The following is a 19208-nucleotide window of genomic DNA, read 5'->3' on the forward strand; positions in this document are numbered from 1 at the left end:
AAAAAAAATGCTTCTGCAAATCTGACTAGGTGAATGTACTCAGAGAAAATCATAGACCACACTAACTTTATTCCATCAGAGTCATTTCTGATTCATAGCCACTGTAGCCTGGAAAATCTACAATCTGAGACTGAATATCTTTTTTTTTTCACTGAATAGTGAAATCAACTGCAGTGTCAATCCCCAAAACATCTTGTTATAATCCCTGAACGTCAGTCTGTCATTGTTGCCTGTTTGGCCTGAGCTGGCCCACAGCAGGCTGTCTTATACCTAGGAGCCTGTTGTGGGAGGGATATCTGTCACAACATGGCAGCGTGATATGGATTTGTTATTGATCAGGTTTATTGATTGAAGTCCCTCTGGGGGAAAGGTGAAAGGTGAGCTGACAGGCTTCCCATGTGACCACTGCTTATTTTCCCCCTAAGTAATACACAAGGCATTCCCAAAGTGTGTTTTAAATCCCACATTATTACAAAATACTGTTTGGTTTTCATGGAAGTTGAATTCTGCTTTTTAAGAACTCACTCTCTTTTCACAAGGTATTTTTTAAATCATTGTGAAACAGCAGCGTGTGTATGTTGTGCGTGTTGATTCAGGGAGGGAGGGGCTGATGAACAAGCACGTGCCAGAGGCTTTGTTCCCACAAGCTCCTCTGAGTGACTGGGGTCACCTTTGGGTGGCCCTTCTATTTCTATGGTGACTTTAAGAAGGCCTCTGGCTGGACTGTTAGGCTGATGCATGAATGGAGCATGTCATTTAGTTTTAATCAGGCCAAACACACACACACACACACACACACACACACACATGGGATGTAGATGCGGGTGCCTGTTGGTGTGTGTATCTGTGTTTTTTCAGGAGGTTCTATGACTGACAGTCTTCTGTGGAGCTGTGCAGCAGCTTCAAAGCCATTCATTACCAATTAATATAAAATCTGAACGAAGAGGCTTTTTAACTAAATTCTAACAGGTGAATGTGAATCAGCTCAGCACAGGATGACATTGCTCACCCTGAAGGCCGAGGCCATCTGGGGTCTAAATGTCACCTCTTTGTACAACTGTAATAAACAACACAATACACAACGCACAAGAAAAAACTGTAATCCCATAATTACACTCAACTGATCCGCAACAAACCATTGGAGACGTATAGGCCTACATTATGTTTCAAAACACCTTAACTGACTGTCAGTAAATGCACTTATGGAGCCATAGATCACACTGGTCCACTGATTTGGGCAAACTAACATGATCATAAAATCATCTTTGCTTAAAAAGCCGTAATTTATATTATGCAGATCAATTTGAAATATTGTCTTTTCATTGTGTTTTTACAGTGTTATTGAGGGATTGATATAAAATGCAGTGGAAACTTATGAAGTTATTCTAAGGTAGAAACTGTTGGATTTTTCTCAGTGTTAATTTGCTCAATGTCAGTTACTTACAATTAACAACATTATTTGATTTTAGTGAAAAGTCACTAAAATATGCAGGTGGTCTTAAATTTATAGCCAAATTGCCCATATATATACATATATATTATCCTTTAACTATCCATTTGAAATCCAATTGAAATACACCACTTATGTCATTAGCTACATAGTGAACAAATGATGTCATTGAAAAGTATCAAAGGTTTCTGTTTCAGTGTTAGTGATCCTCTATGTAGACCCTGCACAAATGAAATTGAATAATGATTTTAAAAAATAAAGTTACATGTAATATTCATGCTGCTTAGAAATGTAAATGGCAAAAATGTTAAGCCATAAGAATTTATTCTTCTGATAAAGTCTTCAACACTGTCCTTTATTCTGAAGATTTAAAAAACATTTTTGGTTCAATTAGGCCCATAGTCAGAAACAAAAGAACAGGTGACCTAAAATCATCTAATGCCATTGTGCTTTTTAGTAAGTTAATTTCTTTTCTTTTCTTTGTCAAAATGTAAACACAGAATGACAATGTATAGATTTCACAAAGGTCCTTTCGATTTTCAAAACATATTGATCCGTGATTAGTTAAGAATCTCAAAGAGCAGTTCTTAGAGATGCAAATAGATTAGATTTAGGAAAAATAATTAAATGGAAATCCTTTCATTTGAGGTGTGTGTGTGTGTGTGTGTACGCGCGCGCCCATTGTGGGCGGAGTGACATCCCTCTGGGCCCTTGGGGTCTAACGTCCTGATTGGTCAGTTAGTCAGTTGGACGTATGTGATTTATCTGCGATTCGTGGACTTGACTGCGGGCGTGTGTGATGACATTCTGCGTGTGTGTGTGTGCGTGCGTGCGTGCGTGCGTGCGTGAGTGCGTGTGGTTGGGATTACCAGAGGCAGGAGGGTCAAGGGGCTTCTGCATATTGTGTAAGAGGAGAGCAGGAAGCAGGGAACCACACTTTCTCCTGAGGGATCGCACACACTACAGTTCAGCACCACAGAGAGAACGTGCACGGATGTCCAACATGCAGTCCACTCATTTTTTCTTCTAACCCTAGTCTGGACGGAGCTGAGTCCGAGCAGGGCTGTGGAGAGCCCTCACCATGGCAGAAGGTACGTGAGGAGCTGGTTCTTTGAAGATGCTCTGAAAGGAACCGAGTGGCTTTGTGTTCTCCTTCCCTCTCTGAGGAGCTGCTTTACAAACATCTAAGTGCTGCCATGACTTGGTGTCAGTGGGGGGGAGGTGCATGTTTTTTGTTAGTGAGTGTGAGTGTGGAGAGGGAGGTGGAGGTGGAGGTGGAGGTGTGGAGGAGGACAGCGGCTCAGAGCGCTCTGAAGCCGGGGAGGAGCAGCAGAGAGCGGCGGGATGGGCTCTGCCTCCAACCGCACTGTCACAGGTACAAGAGAAAGTAAACTTTCACTGGGAGAGGAAATGATATTCTATCAGGTGATCATCACAGAGCTTTGGAGAAACTGAGATTCATTTGGTTTCTGGAGATTTTACTGTAATATTGACTGAGGGAAGATGGATTTTATTTTGAAGGCCCGTTGGTAATGGAAGTATTGCATTAAAAGCCACTCATTTTACATGCCTGTATGTAGCCTATTGATAATTCCTGCAGCATTTCCCCAAAACAAATAAATATAATTAATCTCAGAATTGATTACTGTATTATTGGCCCATAACGACTGAAACAATTAGCCTACTTGATAGGCTAAATGATTAGTCGATGGATTGTTGTTTTTAATAGCCTGCTTTATAATCATTACGCTGCCTCCTTCAATGCTTAATATGTTTTAGCCTACAATGCAGTGCGACCTCTTCTGATACAGATGAGTGAGGACTCTGAGTCAGCAGTGGAATAGAAAAAGAAGAAACAGAGATCAGCGAAACATAGCAATAATACTGTAAATAATACTCAGCATCTCCATGTGATAATGTGCTTATTATCTTTGATAATCGATTGAACTGTGTTGCGAATAAAATAATATAGGCTATTGTAGTCAGTTTGGGTTGGAATGTCCGCTTTCAAAGTTTAGTGATTTATTGATCATTTGCAGGACATTAATAAGCATATTGGAGAAGTAACCTGCATCAGGCAGATGATTATAATTATTTCCTCTGGTGAACCAATAGACTGTTTTGTTAGATCTTCACATCGTCCCACCACAGGCCTGCTGGGCTTTTATTTTTTTCTCGCGCTCGATGGTTTCTCTGTGAGAGCGGGCGTGTGTGTGTGTGTGTGTGTGTGTGTGTGTGTGTGTAGCCTATGTGTGTGTGTGGGGGGGTTAGCTGTGAACTGTCCGACCACATCATCATGTCCCTGTCTCTCGTGCAGGAGGGTGCGCGCAGGGCGAGGAGGAGGAGGCGGGACTGTCCCGGGGCAGCGGGGTCTGTAAGTGGTTCAACGTCCGGATGGGTTTCGGCTTCCTGTCCATGAGCAGCAGGGACGGAGCGGCTCTGGAGCCGCCGCTCGACGTGTTCGTGCATCAGGTGAGGCCGAGCACCTACAGGAGATCATGCTGTTGTAGGACACTACTGCACCAGCTGTGTCTTTAGTGTCTTTAGTGTTGGAAGCAGGGGCGTGTCAGACATTTTTGATAGGGGTGGCCCAACTGGGGCACTGACTAATGGTGGGGTGGCATGAAGCTTGAGCATGAGTGCCTGCAGCCATACCCAGTTTTGTCAGCAAAACCTCAATTACTAACACTGCAAGAAAAACTAGTCACAATACAGGAGTGGCAACATACAATTGTGATAGAAAACCTCAATATTTTATTCTTGAAAAAGAAATTTCTACTTGACAAAAGCATACAATGTATAAAATGCCTCAAGCCCGTCACATTTTGGGGTGGCACATGGGGAGGCCAATCATATTTCAGGGGTGGTCCGTGCCACCCAAGACCACTCTCTAAACAGCCACTGGTTGGAAGTCCTTAAATCTCTCAGTTTCATGAGCCAGTGATCTGATATGTAAAGGTCAGGTCACTGAAGGACACATCAGATTATTGATGATTTTTTATTTTATTTTGCATGTGCAAGTACAACTACAGGTAGGCTACATATTTACAAAGTATAACTAAAATGTTTATTTTCCAATAGTGAACAGAATAGTTCTCTTTATGGTATACACAGTGTTTCAGTTTTGGCTCTGATCAGAGTTATGGAATTAGGCTGCGTCATGTTGAGTGTCTTAAGAACTGACCAAAATAAAAAATGTGATACATGAGCGTGAACTGATTTAGAAACCTTACTGCAGTAAAGTCAGGTGTGACAGAGGAATGTCAGACAAATACTGTGTAGAATTAGCTGTAGTTGAACACATCTTTTTAAAATGTATTTATTTAGTTTATTAAGGGACAGTGTGCAATGACATTAATCATCAAGAAATGAGGAGACCAGATTTTGCTGGCTGCTAATTTCCATATCCCAACATGTAATAGACACAGAGCATAATCTAAAATACAAATTGGAAAACCTAATACATAGAATGACATGAATAAACAATGGACAGCAGACCATGCAGACACACAATTTCCACATTTAAAGTCAACTATGTCTGAGCCAGTACTGCCACTCCCCCCACTCCCTTCACCCCACACACTGGTGTTTTCTGTAGAACTTTAAAGGTGTGGGGCGTGGGAGGAGGGGGTCAGGGCTCAAACATTTCTTTTTTTTCTCAAGAAGGGGTTAGAGGCTAAAGCAGAGATAACAAGGCTCATTCCTCTTCCCATCCAGCCCTGCTTCCTGTTATAAAGTCATTAAAGCTTCGGGGAGCCCACCCAGTGCTGTGTTTGAGTCCCGCCTCCGCCTCTGGAGTCTCACGGCAAAGATCTCCTCTCAGGTTTCTGCTGTAAATGGTCTGATGAAAGAGGGAGGATAAGGACTTAACACTAGCTTGTCCGGCCTTTAGTGAGGTGTAAATTCAGTTTGAAGTTAGATGAGAATGTGGAGTCTTGTTAATGATCAACTTGTAGGAATGAATTTGGAAACCAAATTTGAAAAAATAACATCACATCATCCAAAGTGGAAGATAGATAGTCAGATAGTGTAAGATAGTGTTTTATGATGTATTTTTAGGTCTTGGTTATTTGTATTTGAACCAAATGAATATTTTCAGTCACTGGATACAAGATCTCAAGTTCTCAGAGAAACGTGCTGAGGAAATGTTAAGAGCTCTGAGTGCTGGTCAATCACTGACTTTTAAGGTGAAACTCCTTACCAGCTAATCAGCAGGTCTGTTTGTTTTGGAGTGGAGGACACGTCTGGAGAGCCACAATGATGGACACTAATTCACAATGTCACCAAATAATGTTTCATGTAATTGTTTTGATTGAGAGACCCCCTCACATCAGAAGTGACATGTGGCAAGAAAAAGTATGTGAACCTTTTGGAATTTCTTAGTTTTCTGCTTGAATTGGCCATTTAATGTGATCCAATCTACATATAAATTACAAGAAACAAACACATGTGCTTAACCTAATACCACCAATATAATATTTCATGTCTTAATTGAACATATCCATTAAACATTCACAGTGCAGGTGGAAAAAGTAAGTGGACCCTTGGATTTAATAAGTGGTTGAAGCTCCTCTGGCAGCAACAACCTCAAACGTTTCCTGTAGCTGCAGATCACAACTGTACAACACTGAATTCTGGATCATTGGTCCTGACAGAACTGCTTCAGCTCAGCCATGTTCTTAGGATGTCATGTGTGAATGGCTAACTCCATAGCATCTATTGGATTCAGGTCTGGGCTCTGACTGGGCCACCCCCAAAGGTGGATTGGATTGGAATGTTTAGGGTCGTTGTCCTGCTGTATCACGCTACTTTACTGAGTTTCAGCCACCATGACATTTTCCTGGATGCCTTGATAAACTTTGAAATGAATTTTACCCTTGATGATGGAAAGCTGTCCCAAACCATGATGCTCCCTCCATCGTACAAAAAATTCAAAAAAGTTTAATCAGTCCACAAAACATTTTCCCATTAGTGTTGTGGAGTGGCAAACTTCAGGCCTGCAATGGGAAGCAAAAAAGAAAACTAGGAAATCTCAAAGGGTTCACATACTTTTTCTTGCCACTGTATTGTGTGTTTCTGGTATTTCATGAATATGTCCCCTGGTATCGAAGTACTGCATGAAGTGGCCATGATTGACAGAGTGCTAACTGACTGTTTAAATTACAGATAGGTGTCTTGTGGCTACCGTCTAGCTACTGCTAAACTGAAAGAAGTTGGTGTGTTATAGACAAAAAAAGATGCTCTCTATTTGTGATTGTGTTGTTTTTCAATTCAACCATATGATCAAAAAGGGAAACTATAAAAGCCAGGATGGAACTGTTCACTTTAGGTCAATTATTTCTTTGCAGCTGAAAATAAGCAGGAACCTGAGATTTAGGAAAATGACTGACACCAGAGCAGTAGATCATGCCTTGATAGCAAAAGTACCAGAATCTGATGAACATCAAATCGACCAAGCAAGCAGAAAAAAATGTAATCCTTATCCTACCTTGTGTTTATATGAAGTGGAAAGCTGTTACTGAAAGATCAATAGTGCTACATACTGTTGGGTGAGTTTATTTTCCCAGGATGCAATGCTTTGAATGCATTTCCTATTAAATTCCAGTGCTGTTTAGTTGTGGTTTAGTTGTGTGAAAACATCATTTCTGGGAGACACGGCTGCTACACTCCTTTTCCTCTCTGTCGTTTCCCACCATCCTCCACTGCAGTGGTCAGCTTGAGACTTGACCAGATAGACTCATCAATACGGCTGCATTTGTTGTTGTTGTTGTTGGTGGTGATGTGTGGCAAGATTGTGCAAAAGTATTGATTTTTTATCGCAGTTGTCAACAGGACAGGGTTTTTACGAGGAGGCTGAGGATTCCCTGACATGTTTCTGTCTTCTTTTCTTCTTAAATTTAATACATTTATAGGAACTTAATGTAAAATGTGGCTAAACTACTGTTGTGGAAATTTCCTTTAACTTGTGAGAGAGAAAATCATAAGTCCAGCAAACTGAGGTTTCACTTAAGTACTTTATTTTATCTTGCCAGAGGTGGACTGTCATACACACAAAAGTCTGTACGAGAGTGCACACTGAAAATTGGTAACGTCAGGTTACATAGGCACAAGAGCAGGAAGGAGCCATGTGCTCCTCCTTGGAGGCGGCATCATACATTGTCCAATAACATTATTGCATTCTTGCAGAATAAGTTTGCATAGTACAGGTTTGCACTTAGCGCTCATGACATATCACTGGACTATTAGAAGATCAGCTCATATGTAAAGGCAGGAGGCTAGTGGTTGTCTGTACCTTAAGGTTTGTTGTGGTTTTTTCACACCTCAGCAAGTTGACATTTCTTTGACATCTCACTGTGGTTTTGAATATGGAGACAACTGCTTTGTAATCATCACAAAATAACAGGAACCCAGTCGGACACCTGTATGCTGCCTCATGCACAGCAGAAAGTGCAACTTGCGCTTTCTTCGAAGTTCACCTAAAGTTCATGAGCATACATCTTCAAAGTTCAATCAAGGGTCATAAACATAAACATTTCCATTACACTACCTACTGTATTTCAAGATGAGAATTTAAACTTGCTTGCTCTTATTTGGGAGCTTTCGGGCATATCATGATCTCCATCTGTGGCTGAGAAGTTCTTTGAGTGCTAAAAAAAAAAGTGACATTTGAGTACCTGGCCGATGTGCACTACATCAGATGATGTTTGTCTCGGATGCTACCAGAACCAGAACCAGAACCAGAACCAGAACCAGAACCAGAACCAAACAAAGTGAAACAGCATTCAGTTATTATGCTCTTCATCTGTGGAACAGTCTGCCTGCACAGCTGAGGTCTGCGCAAACAGCTTTTATCTCAATTCCATATATCATTTTAATGATTTTAATCATTCTAATTGCTATTATTGTCTTTTACTGTCTTATTTCTTTCTTTCCCCTTTCATCTGTTTTGATTTAATGTATTTCTATGCCTCTGTAAAGCACTTTGTATGGCCTGGTGTATGAATTGTGCTATACAGTTACATTTGCCTTGTCTTGCATTGCCACCCTGGTCACCATGTGTTAGCCGTGAACACTCAGTAACTGTCCCTCTTTTCAATCGACAGAGCAAACTGCACATGGAGGGGTTCCGCAGCCTGAGGGAGGGCGAGGCCGTGGAGTTCACCTTCAAGAAATCCTCCAAAGGGCTGGAGTCCGTCAGGGTCACTGGGCCTAGTGGAGCACCGTGCCTGGGCAGTGAGAGGAGACCAAAGAGTGCACAGAAACGCCGCTCCAAGGGGGACAGGTAGGTCTGCTTTGAGGACGTCCATTATGCGGATGTAGACCTTTGTGTGTGTTGTGGGATGGGGACTGTGGCTAAGAGAGTGAGGTAAACATCAAGGGGACTTAAACTCACAGCCATTTTGGTTCTTGGTGGTTTATTTAAAGGTATAATATGTAGGAATTATCCCCATCTAGCGGTGCGGTTGCATATCAGAACGTAGCCTATTCTTGATGTTGCATTCACGTGAAATCGGGCAGACGTCAGACAGACAACAGACGCTGCATGTAACAGGATAAACAAGCATCTATGTAAACAAGTGGTCCGCCAGCACAAGGCAAAACAATACAGGCGTGGCAATATGTTGTCATGGTGATGTCGTATTGTTTACCTGACCCACGTTTTACCGTCTTTCTCTCGTTGAGTAAAATGACATCCGGTTGGTTTGAAAACTTTCTCCCCGAGCCGACAGCTCCGGTGAGTTTCCGTGGTTACCTACAGTCATGCTGGCACTGAACGTGAAAAATTGCGATGCAACATGGCAGCCTCGGTTCGGTGCGTCGCCCACTTATGTATTTGTAACGACTTGTAACAACTCATTCTAAGGTACCAGAAAGCTTTCATTTGTATGCGGGTGCGATTCGACTTCAGTGAAATACGTATTTATGAAAGCAATATTTGATTTATGCTAATAAAAAGCCAAATAAGTTACATACTGGGGCTTTAAATGTTCCCATGTAGAGGCCAGCCAATCAGATCATTTGTGTGCAAATCATTTATTACATTTGGGGAAAGACTCTTCAAAATGATTACAATGTATCTATGTACTGGGGCTCAAACAGAGCAGAGGCAGACACTGTGTTGGTGTCTGCTTATGGAGATTATTTCCTGTGTCTTTCTATTTAGCGCTGCATTGACAGCTGGCGTGGCAGGTTATTGTACAAATTAGCATGTCTCCAGTCAGCTAGGTTGTGTGAGTGTTGGTGATAATTGCCACGGGATCAAGCATCAGACACAAAACTCAATACAGTGTTTACGTGGTGCATCCATCTGCACACCTCTGTTATGCAGATTCCCAGAACAGGTAGTGAGTCTTTGAGACTTTAACTGTGCTGTATACATTTAACATTAACATACTGTATCCCACTTGATTTATTAGTACATTTGTGATTAAAGGGAGCTGGGGGAACTATTTATTGGCTAATTATTCATTCCTTCTCCTGTCCCTTCAGAGTGTGCTGCTGCTGCTTGTTTGGCTATGCATAGGTTTTGGTTTAGTATCTGCACAGGACTGATTGTAAATCCAACATGTCAGTTTCTACAAGGCTATAAATTATAATTTTTACCTCCATGTCTGTGTACAGAAAAAATTAATTCGAGACAAGATGCCATCAGCGAGCTGTTGATATGTTAGACACTGAGGCATGTGAAAATGTTTAGGACAATGCAAAGGAGTTAAAAGAAAAATTTCACCTCATTTATGTGAACAAAGGAAAAAAGGGTCTCCCGCACACTGTCAAATCACTTGCAAAAGACTTTACCTCATTTATGTGACACATTCCCAGTACAACAGTCAGTGCATGAGGAATATTTCAGAAATATGTTAAATACTTGTTTTTAAAAACCATCAGATTTGTTAAAATGTAAATTTTGTATTCATGTTGGTTTAATGTGATTTGAAATTACATTTGCACCTTTTTTTTAACACAAGACTGAATGCCCTAAAAATGTCAAATGGTGTAACCATAAAAGACTGATAAATATTAAATATTTGATTTACCTACACTGGATTTAAGTGTACTTATGTATACTTTCATCTGAAAGCACCTGAAGAAGACCACACGGTCGAAAACGTTAGTGTGCAAATAAAGTCACTGTGATATCCTACCAGAGTGTGCGGGAATACCCTCTCTTTTTTCTATGACACTTTTTATTGCCCTGCACCTCAAGACAGCCTGATGTGCGTATAAAAACTCTTTTTCCATAAATACTTTCATCTGAAAACATTAAATTGAAATAGATTTTTTGCTGTATTTCTATATTTAGATTTTAATGAATTTTGGCAACACTGAGCAGGACTTATCCTAAAAACACCAACTTTATTTTTTAAATAATGTGACAAATGATGTAAAAATTGTTAAGAAACACTATGTTGCATTGCACTGTGAAAAGGAATTACATTTATTCCACATTTGAGTCCAGATTTATTTTTCTGCACAAGATCTTTATGAAAAAATACTGGTTACACCACTTGACATTGGGTTGCACCATGTCATTTACCCAGGATGTTGCAGGGTGTATGGAGCAGACACCAAACATAATATAATAATAAAGTTTTTCTTCTTCAAATTAATCTTTTATTTTCCCTGTTGTCGACAAACCAGTTGACCATGTTATTTACTGTAAACAGTTTCATGCCACAATATCTTTCCATGATTCTGAAAGTTGTCAAAGTGATCATATAAAAATAGAGTAGATCTTAAAGCAGAAGTAAGTGATATATTTGTGTTAATATAAGTCTTAAATAGTTATATCTTCTGACAGCAATCACTTACATAGAGTGTTTGGACTGAAACACGGGTCTGTCAGTCACTCTGCTCTGCTCTGAGCCGAGGAGAAAACATTTATCGTATCCTACAGTTTTTATCCAATGAGGAGAGAGAACGGCATGCAGGGCTGTGTGTGCAGCCAAGGGACGCCGTGAATGTGGTGACGTAGGGACGAGGACTGTTATGGTGCGTTCAAGGAAACTCGTAACTCGTGTTTTTCCGACCTGTGAAGTCGTACCAGTTCGATCTGGTACGAGTTCACGGGTCGGAAGTTACGAGTGGCTGTTATAGTGACTTTCACAGGTAAAACAGGTCGGAAAAACACGAGTGGGTTGCCTGGAACGCTACAAAGTCGTAAATTGTGACTTGAAGCTGTAATTTACGGTTTCAAAAGCCTGCCTGGAACGCAGCATTACCCAAAACGACCGGATCGCTTACTTCTGCTTTAAGTACAAAATCCTCCAGGGCTGGATGGGAGGTCCAGGTCGTGGCTTGGGGCACAGCTGTGGTCAGTGACTGCTGTGGCATCACAAAGTTAGAGAAATCATGACTGTTTGTTTTAAGTTGTTGCTGTCTCTGAATGCAGCCTCTCTGTGAGCTGAGGCTCTGAGACTTTCACAGATAATGGAACCAAGAGCTGCTTTATAACCACACTACACATGGACATCTACCTGTATACAAAATAGAACCTTTAACTTTTCCCAGTCATGCCAGATCATGATTTGAAGGATTTGAAGGTTTCCTTTAGCTGATCTGACACTCTAACAGAAGATATTTACTTGAGTGAATGTGGGCTCTTTGTGGAGCAGCAGGCTTTAGCTCGATCAATAGACTGTTTGATCTCTTCAGGCTTGTCCAACCCCCAGTGCTCTGTTTTCTGTCTTTTGTGCTGCACAGCTTCATCTGTTTGTCAAATTACTACAAGACAAAAATCAAAAGCTTCACATGAATATGTAAATGTATGAGACTTGAAAACACCAACTTTTATTTGTAATATTTCTGTTTGTCTTTGAAGTTTGTTAATATCCAGATAGGCTAATGTGAAATCTTCAATATTTGACCATATTCGTCATGGCTGGCAGAGATACAATTAATCCCACATCCTCCTGTCTGGATTTGATGGTATTCAGATGTTCAGACTTTCTTCTGACCAGACCTCCAACAATCAAGAGTAAAAGGCCTCTAAAATCTGACATGCTTATTATTGTGACAGCGTTTTATTAGATTCATTAATCATATGGAGCAAATGATAAAACAATCCCACAGCTTCCTGTGGTGAAATAGCAACAGCAGGTTTGATTGCATTCACATGCTCCCTCTTCTGCTCTCAAACATAAATGTTGTATTCACAAGACGAAAGGATCCCATCGGTTTAATTGATAACAGATGTAGGTGCCCGGGAGAGGTCAGAGGTCGCCACTGCCATGGCAACAATGGGATGTGGTTGTGCAAATGAGGTGGAGGGGAGGGTGGGGGGAAGGGCAGCAGCGAGCAAAGAGCGAGCGGGGGTCATGGTTCAAAGGTCACAGGAGTACTGGAACAAAGGAGCTCCTTCTGCCGCCCTCGTGGCCAAGCTGATCAATACTGAGCTGTGGTGGGGGGCTGGGAGGGAGAGAGGAAGGAAGTGGTGGTTGGTGGTGAGATGGTCCAGGACCTGGTCTGGGTTTCATCTCTCTCTCATCCCACAGGTGTAAAGAATTGAGAGCACCAATCTATGTTATTCTTATTTATAACAAAAAACAAGACCGAAGCCAACGATGAATGGAACCTAATGTGTATTTACTGCTGAGTCATGTTATTCTGAACCACGGAGCTCCACTGTTTTCCAGAAATTGGTAAAAATAAAAAGAAGAGAGAGTCACACTGTTGTTGGCTGACATGTTCCTCCAGTTGCATGAACACGCTCTAGTTTATTTTGACTCAGTCCAACACTGTCCTCCTAGTAGATTCTCATTAGAGCACCAATAGGCCCCAGATCTCGCATCTTATTAACACATTATATAAGACTATAGGGAGACACATTTAAGAATGTCAGTATTAATGATGGTAGAATACACAACAGACATACTTTAAGTTTAAAAAGACAGATTGGTTAAATAAAAGTAAAATACTAAACCAAACTCTATGTTCAAACACAAAAATAACTGAAGTGACTTTGGATAACTGATTAAAAAAAACCCCTCTGATCTAAGTTGTTGACCACCTTCTGCCGCCCTCGTGGCCAAGCTGATCAATACTGAGCTCTGGTGGGGGGCTGGGAGGGAGAGAGGAAGGAAGTGGTCGTGGTTGGTGGTGAGATGGTCCAGGACCTGGTCTGGGTTTCATCTCTCTGTATCTCTTAAAGGTAAAGAATGAAAATCACTAATCTATAAATAAGAAAATAAAATAACGAGACAGAAGCCAACAATGAATGGAACCTAACGTGTATTTACTGCTGCATTCTGAACCACGGAGCTCCACTGTTTTCCAGAAACTGTTGTTGGTTGACATGTTCCTCCAGTCGCATGAACATGCTCTAGTTTATCTTCACTCAGCCCCCCCCACCCCCCCCACCCACACACACACACACACACACACACACACTGACCTGCTGTAGATACTCATTAGAGCACCAATAGGCCCCAGCACTTGCATTTGATTTATTGTTTTCATTGATCATTTTTAATTTCTCCAAAGTTGGCTAGAGTAGCTATGTGTCAGAATAATGATTGAAATATAGATAATACATTTCTTCACAGTATTGATGAAATATGAAGAAAAACACATTTTGTGATTAATCATAATGAGCATTAGGACTTACCAATTGTAATGTAATTGTAATGACATGCTACTGCTGAAATGTTAACTGTTGTGGTCAGACAAACACTGGGATGATAACACTGTTATCTAATCACTAACACTGTATATTTATCCAGCAACTTTCATGTAATACAGATACATCCTGAATAAATTATACAGTGGTCTGCAAAACCCATGTATTTTGCATGGTGCATGACTTACAGTAGTATCAAAGAGTGCTCATCAGGCCGTAGCCAGGGTTTAGAAATTGGTGACGTCCGGACAGTGCGCGTGGAGTCCGCGCGGCTCCCAGTACACGCACATAATGCCCGACTCTGTGGCGGCCTTTAGACTAAGTATTATTATATAGGCCCATTAGTTACTGTATGAAAGGAGGCTGATTGAGCTTTACACCGCTGACTATCAGGAAATGTCCTGTGGTTTTCAGCCTTTTATGATTATATTTAGCCTATACCGTTTACAGCTGAGAACATCAGGTATTGTGCAGTGAAAAAGTATTTGCCCCCTTCCGGATTTCTTACTTTCTTGCAGATTTGTCACACTTAAATGTTCATTTTATATATATTTTTTTTTTCATAGAATTTTGGTAGGGCAGCCATCTAGGGAAGGTTTTCACCACTGTTCTAAGCTTAGCGTTCTACATTAGTGGATAAACGCGCCTCTCACCGTGGTTCACTGGAGTCAATTATTTGTTTTTTTTTATATGTTCTTGAATTTCTTTAGATGATGTGTTGCTGTTTGAGATCTCTCAGCCTACTACCCCCCCCCCCCCCAAAAAAAAAAAAGCATTAACACAGTTAGTTCATGATTTAACAGGGGGGGTATGTGAACATGTGGAAAATGTTCACATTATTGACAAAAAGCTATGCTGCTCTTTGTACCCCTCTAGCTAGTAATTTTATAGGCTGTACATAATTACATCAAAGTTATTCACAATTATATAAAGTAGACTAAAGGTCCCCACATACTCGAGCGTACATGACTCCGCGTACTCAGTGTCACACAATAGACTGCTCGGTGGGAAACCTTCATATCGACCTGTTTTTAATGTGACACCATACGCCCAACTATGAAACCTCAAACTTCTGCGGACAGTGCATGTGGAGTTCGCGCGGCTCACAGTACACACCCGACTCTGTGGGGGCCTTTAGACTTTTTATTCTTCTTATTATGTAGGCCCATTAGGAGGCTGATTGAGCTTTACACCGCTGACTATCAGGACAGAAATGTCCTGTGGTTTTCAGCCTTTTTTGATTATATTTATCCTACCGTTTACAGCTGAGAACATCAGGTATTGTTCCCTCTCCATTAAATAAAGTGCAGTGAAAAAGTATTTGCCCCCTTCCGGATTTCTTGCAGTTTTGTCACACTTAAATGTTCATTTTATATGTGTATGTATATATATATATACAGTATTATGGTAGGGCAGCCATTTAGGGAAGGTTTTCACCACTGTTCTAAGCGTAGCTTTCTCCCTTAGTGGATAAAGGCGCCTCTCACCGTGGTTCACTGGGGTCCCAAAGCTTTAGAAATGTCTTTGTGCATGACGCACGTCTATATTGAAAGTTATGTGTGTGTGCAAAAGATGCTATATCTGAACCCCCTCCTATGTGCACACACACACACACACACACGTTTTAACCAAGGCGCCTGTCATCTCAATTCAAGGTTTCTGCGTTCCGCCGATACATTAACTTCCCGCGTGTCGTTTCAAAATAAAAGCTGACCGATATGTTTATCATGCTATTTAGGCCCTGTGGCTTCTTCTATTTTTTTCTCACGGAAACCTCATAGCTGGCTACAGCCATGGTGCTCATGCTTCAGAAGTCTGAAAAAGGCAGTGCAGACTTTCCTTCTGTGTGTTCACTTGCTCTCCCAGTCCCACAGATGGAGAGCAGAGGGAGAAGCCGGGGTCAGTAGAAAACCAGATTGACCAAAAAAAAATCAATAGTTTTTGCCGTATACTGTTTAAGTGGCCAGTGTCCCTTTGTGTCACACTGCACAGGCCCAGAGCCTCACTTGCCTTATTTATCGTGCCCTAATGAATTCACCAACAGGATTTCACTTAGCTGCTGATCATTAGCTTTCTCAGCATAGATTTACTAATGAAATACCCATCACCTGCAAGATCAGCAAACAACAGCAGAGCAGAGGTGTTTGATTTAGAGAAGCTTGAGCAGCAACTGTTCTGTGAGATTTATAAATGTATGTTTTGACCTGTTTATTGTAGCATTATCACCCCCCCCAAAAAAACAAACAAACAAACTAACAACTAAACAAACAATCATCATTAAATGTCTCAGTAATGTCATTCTGTCCACTGTGGAAAAAATCAGAGATGCTGAGACTCAGTTCATCAGTTTAATCATTTTATATTTGCTTGTGCATATATGTTTGCTGTGCAATATTATAAAAATGATATTAAAATGATATAATATGGCCATTTTAAACATTACAAATGCACACAGTTATGATGTAATTAAGAATAATATATCACAAAGTCAATTGAATACATTCACAGGCCATCAGTCAGACCTGCACACAAGAAAGAGCTGCTAATTGTCCATTGTGTATCACTGACACAATGGACAAGGAACACATTATATAAGACTATAGGGAGACGCAGTCAAAGAATGTCATTATTAATGATGGTTGAACACTGTACACTAGTTGCAATTTATGTCACAACTTAAAGTTTAAAAAGACAGATTGGTTAAATAAGAGTAAAATACTCAAAGCAAACTCCATGTTACCACAAAAATAAATGAAGTGACTTTGCATAACTGATAAAAAAAAAAACATACCTCTGATCTAAGTTGTTTACCACATCTTGTCTGTGCATTTTAACACACTGATGGTCCTGTAAGGGAGGAGAGAAGACTCACTTTCAAATAATGACCAGTCTGAATGGCATTCTTGATAAATTATAAATGTACCTATATGCACACTGTGACGCTACAGCTTCTATCTATTATAAGTGAAAGACTTGTAGGGCTCCAGCTGCATGTTTGATGTGATCACAGGGACGGAGGGTTATGGTACAAATAACTGACTCTTCTAGATGTCAAAGTCTACTCAGAAAAAGACACATGCAGTACACATTTTAATTAATAATACTCAGTGCATTATGTAACCCAAATACTTAAAGGTCCCCTACAAGACAGAAACACTGTGCTGTGAATAAAAAAAACACGTCCTTATATGTTTTCTCAACAAAAAGTTCAATAACTTGGTTAAACAAAGGAAAAAAATTGCACCAACACTAAACTCCCTGAGGGATCATAGATCAATTTATCTAAATCTTCTCACAGCTGCCCACCACCACCATGACAGTTAATTTCAGATAGCCTATGTTCAGTGACTCAGCTCAGAGCTCATAGTGTGCTGCTCTCTGGTGGTAGAAACCGCCTCACTGCAGATGAGACTTACTTAGATCTCAAATATAACAACTGAGTTGATAATATATTAGAACATATTATCATTTGACTCAGCCAACTATACAGCTGGCCTCCCTGGGCGACATCATATCCAATCCTCTTTAGCCACTGAGCTAGCTAGCTAGACTAGCTACAAGCTAAATGATTTGCTGCCTTAAATTATCTTCATAAAATGTAGCCTATTTATTCAAATCAAAAGAAACAACATTGTCTAAATATGATACAAAAAGCTGTCTGTATTTCCTCTAAAGCTCAAACTGACCAAGCACTGCTAGAAAGATGCAACGTTGTCCTTAAAACCCATGGGGTCATTCTAATGTTTGTCAATGACACCTGGATGTGTTCAATCCACTTTACTTAATGGTAGCCTATTGCCTCAGTGAGATAACTCCCTCTCCTCTTGTAATTTCAGATGCTATAACTGTGGAGGACCCGGCCACCACGCCAAAGAATGCCAGCTGCCCCCTCAGCCCAAGAAGTGTCATTTTTGCCAAAGTGTGTCCCACATGGTGGCAAACTGTCCAGCCAAAGCACAGCAGCAGCAGCAGCAGCAGCAGCAGCGCTCCTCCTCTCCGGGCTCTCAGGGAACAGCTACCTCACCGGGGGACGAGGAACACCCTCTGAAAACTCCGAGTGAATAAACAGGGAATATTTGAGCTTTTTCACCGGAGCACTGCTCACAGAAAGAGCTACCTCAGCTTTTATTTATTGCGTGGCAACCAGAGAAACCACTGCCGTGACGCCGCTTGATATTCTTTCTTTATTTCCTTCCAACATAGGTAAGTGTCTTAGCTTTGGAGTGAAACAATCAGACTAACTGCTGATTCAGTCATGTAGAGGCCACATATATCAAGTCCCTGCTTGGACTAATCTGACATGACGTGTGCCTCTGTTACGTAACTGAGCCTCTTTACAAAAATGCCAATACAAAAGCTTCTAGTTTACAACTCTCCAAATCAATGTGTGAAGTTGCTCCTAGTGGCCTAAACCACCAGAATGTGTTTGACAGATACATTAGGTTTGCAGATATTTAAGCACACTGACATAAAGCCTGCAGCTTGATTATGATAAGAGCAGACTAATGAGTTGTGATTACAAGAGAAGCCTTGGTATATTGAAGACCCACAGTGCGCTGGTATTGTTAATGCTTGTTGGGCCTTTCTTATTTGTATTAGTTTCACCTGTGCTTGTTCTGTGGTGACATATCTGTTTTGAGGTCTGTACAAGAATGAATCACACTCAGGAAGTTATGTTTTTTTTTTTTTTTTTTTTTTAAATATGGCACACACAGTATGTATGTAATTGAGTTCCAATAGTTAAACTCCAGTAAAGTCACAGGGTCTGTGACAGAGAAGGACGATTGCCTGATCGGTGTAGTTGTCATTGGTCAAAACAGTTAGTGACATCATAATTTCTCTGTTGGGATTTAACATGGAACTTGATATTCAGTAGTTAGCCTAAGTAGCCTACACCGTCCAATATGTGAATGTAAAGAGAAAAAACAACAAAAAACTAATTCTTTCCTAATAGTATGGAAATATTTTCAGGTGAAAAGTGAATGTTTTAACGTAAGTGCCAAAACCTCCTATAATAGCTGCTTTCAGATGCTATATACAACATTACCTCACCACACACATACCAGTGGAAACTACTTTTTCTAGTAGTGGTGAAATATGTTTTAATACTAAGTTGTCATTTCACAATTGAAACTTATA

General features: G+C 40.7%; 1 protein-coding gene across 1 annotated transcript; it reads left to right on the forward strand.

The window, feature by feature from the left end:
• The first annotated feature begins 2775 nt into the window (after positions 1 to 2775).
• On the forward strand, positions 2776 to 18134 carry LOC146979087 (protein lin-28 homolog A-like). The gene is made up of 4 exons (XM_085790250.1): positions 2776 to 2825; positions 3768 to 3922; positions 8554 to 8732; positions 17906 to 18134. The coding sequence occupies exons 1-4, from the start codon at positions 2795 to 2797 to the stop codon at positions 18132 to 18134; spliced, it is 594 nt and encodes a 197-aa protein (XP_085646376.1). The 5' UTR covers positions 2776 to 2794.
• Positions 18135 to 19208: the final 1074 nt, after the last annotated feature.

This window comes from Trachurus japonicus, chromosome 11 (genome assembly GCF_045865225.1).
Source record: "Trachurus japonicus isolate A0001 chromosome 11, Traja_1.0".
NCBI classification, from domain to species: domain Eukaryota; kingdom Metazoa; phylum Chordata; class Actinopteri; order Carangiformes; family Carangidae; genus Trachurus; species Trachurus japonicus.

Excerpts from the sequence above, each read along its gene's own strand:
- LOC146979087 (XM_085790250.1), top strand. The coding sequence starts at position 2,795 with ATGGGCTCTGCCTCCAACCGCACTGTCACAG. Across the intron at positions 2,826-3,767 it reads CTCCAACCGCACTGTCACAG|GAGGGTGCGCGCAGGGCGAG; the intron begins GTACAAGAGAAA and ends TCTCTCGTGCAG. Across the intron at positions 3,923-8,553 it reads TCGACGTGTTCGTGCATCAG|AGCAAACTGCACATGGAGGG; the intron begins GTGAGGCCGAGC and ends TTCAATCGACAG.